This window comes from Oxyura jamaicensis (genome assembly GCF_011077185.1).
Source record: "Oxyura jamaicensis isolate SHBP4307 breed ruddy duck chromosome 31 unlocalized genomic scaffold, BPBGC_Ojam_1.0 oxy31_random_OJ104239, whole genome shotgun sequence".
Classification (NCBI taxonomy): Eukaryota; Metazoa; Chordata; class Aves; order Anseriformes; family Anatidae; genus Oxyura; species Oxyura jamaicensis.
Genome location: NW_023304953.1, coordinates 1 through 1,550, shown reverse-complemented (window position 1 = coordinate 1,550; position 1,550 = coordinate 1). Strand labels below are relative to the sequence as shown.

The following is a 1,550-nucleotide window of genomic DNA, read 5'->3' as shown; positions in this document are numbered from 1 at the left end:
CCCCCACGCTGACCCCCTGTCCATTTCCCCCCCCCCCCCCCCGGCTGCAGCGGCTACCACCGCCTGAAGGAAGGGGCCGTCCCCACCGTCTTCGAGTCGACCTCCCCCAGACCCCCCCGGGCCACCAAACCCAAGCTGTCCCCGCCCGACAGCGACACCCCAAAGCCCCCCCGGGCCACCAAGAAGTGGAGGTGAGTCCCAGGGGAGGGGACACTGCCACCATCACCCCCCCCCCCCCGCCCCGTTTAAACCCCCCCCTTTTTCTCCATACAGGCAGGACCCCCCCACACCCCCACCGGACCCCCCCTTTTCCACCGACGTCTCCTGCTTCCCCCGAGAAGGCGAAGACCCTGGGGGCGTCCCGGCTCTTCCCGGCCCTTCGGGCGCACGGGGTCCCCTCCCGGATACCCTTTTGGTGGCCACAGGGGACGAAGAAGCCACACGCACCCCCTCCCTCCCCGAAGGGGTCCCCCCGGCGCCCCCCCGGCCCGTTTCACCTTCTCTCTACATGCTCCGACTGCCGCCGCCGGCCGGGGCGTACATCCAGAGCGAGCACAGCTACCAGGTGGGCAGCGCCTTGCTCTGGAAACGCCGCGCCGAAGCCGCCCTGGACGCCCTGGACAAAGCCCAGCGGCAGCTCCAAGCTTGCAAACGTCGGGAGCAGAGGCTGAGGCTGCGGGTGGGCGAGCTGCAGCGGGAGCGACGGGTCCCCCTCGAGGGTCGGAGGGTCCCCAAGGAGCCCCCGCCGCAGGGCGCGGAGCCGCAGGTGGACGGCGGACGGTGAGGGCTCGCCTCCTCTTCCTCGCCGCGGGGCCGCTGGGAAGGTTTGTAAATAAACAAAGCGTTTTCGCCTTTTCTATGAAAAATCGAGGCGACGGCTGGCATCCGGGAACGCTCGGGGGGGGGGGGGGGGGGGGGAGGGTAAAGGACAGCGTCCCCGAGTTGGTTTTGCTCGCTGATGGGGCAGGAAACCGTTTTGGGGAGAAATCAGCAGGATTGGTGAGCCAAACGGAGGCTCAGCGAGGTCGTTGTGGATGAGCGGCGGGGTTGAGCATGGGTTGTGTCGGTCCCCGTTTTTGGGGGAGCTTGGGGCTGCTTTCCTAAGATTTTAGGTGCTCAGTCCGGCAGAAAATTGGGTCAGGGAGAAATAAATGAGTTTTGCGCCAGATTTGTGGGGAAAAAAGAGCGTTTTGGGGCACGAGCTGTCTTCAGGGCCAGCCCTTGGGCAAGGAGGAGGCCGGCACCAAGAGGACGTTCCCCTCCTGGCAGTGGGGAGGATTCGGGGGCACGATCTGAAGGGGAAAACCCACAGGTTGGCCCCCAGAAAACATCCCTCGGCACCCGGCTGGGCCCAGATAATCGTTACGAAGCCTTTAATTTCCGCAGCCAGCACCGCGCGGAGGCACCGGGCACGACGCTAAGAACCAAAACCAGCCCCTTTGCCCTCATCGTGCTCCAGTGCTGTCAAAACCTTCCCCGAAGGAAGCAAAAACGCCCGATTAGCCCCCCCAAATTGGCTCCTCCTGTCACCCCGAGGCAATCATCGGCCC

At 65.6% G+C, this 1,550-nt stretch overlaps 1 protein-coding gene across 1 annotated transcript; it reads left to right on the top strand.

Moving 5' to 3' along the window:
* Positions 1-30: 30 nt before the first annotated feature.
* Positions 31-787, top strand: LOC118158553 (THAP domain-containing protein 7-like; the record flags this gene model as incomplete). Its single annotated transcript, XM_035313225.1, has 2 exons — positions 31-191; positions 274-787. Coding segments are annotated over 2 exons (672 nt in total), but the record flags the coding sequence as incomplete, so codon positions are not given.
* Between the last annotated feature and the right edge of the window lie 763 nt (positions 788-1,550).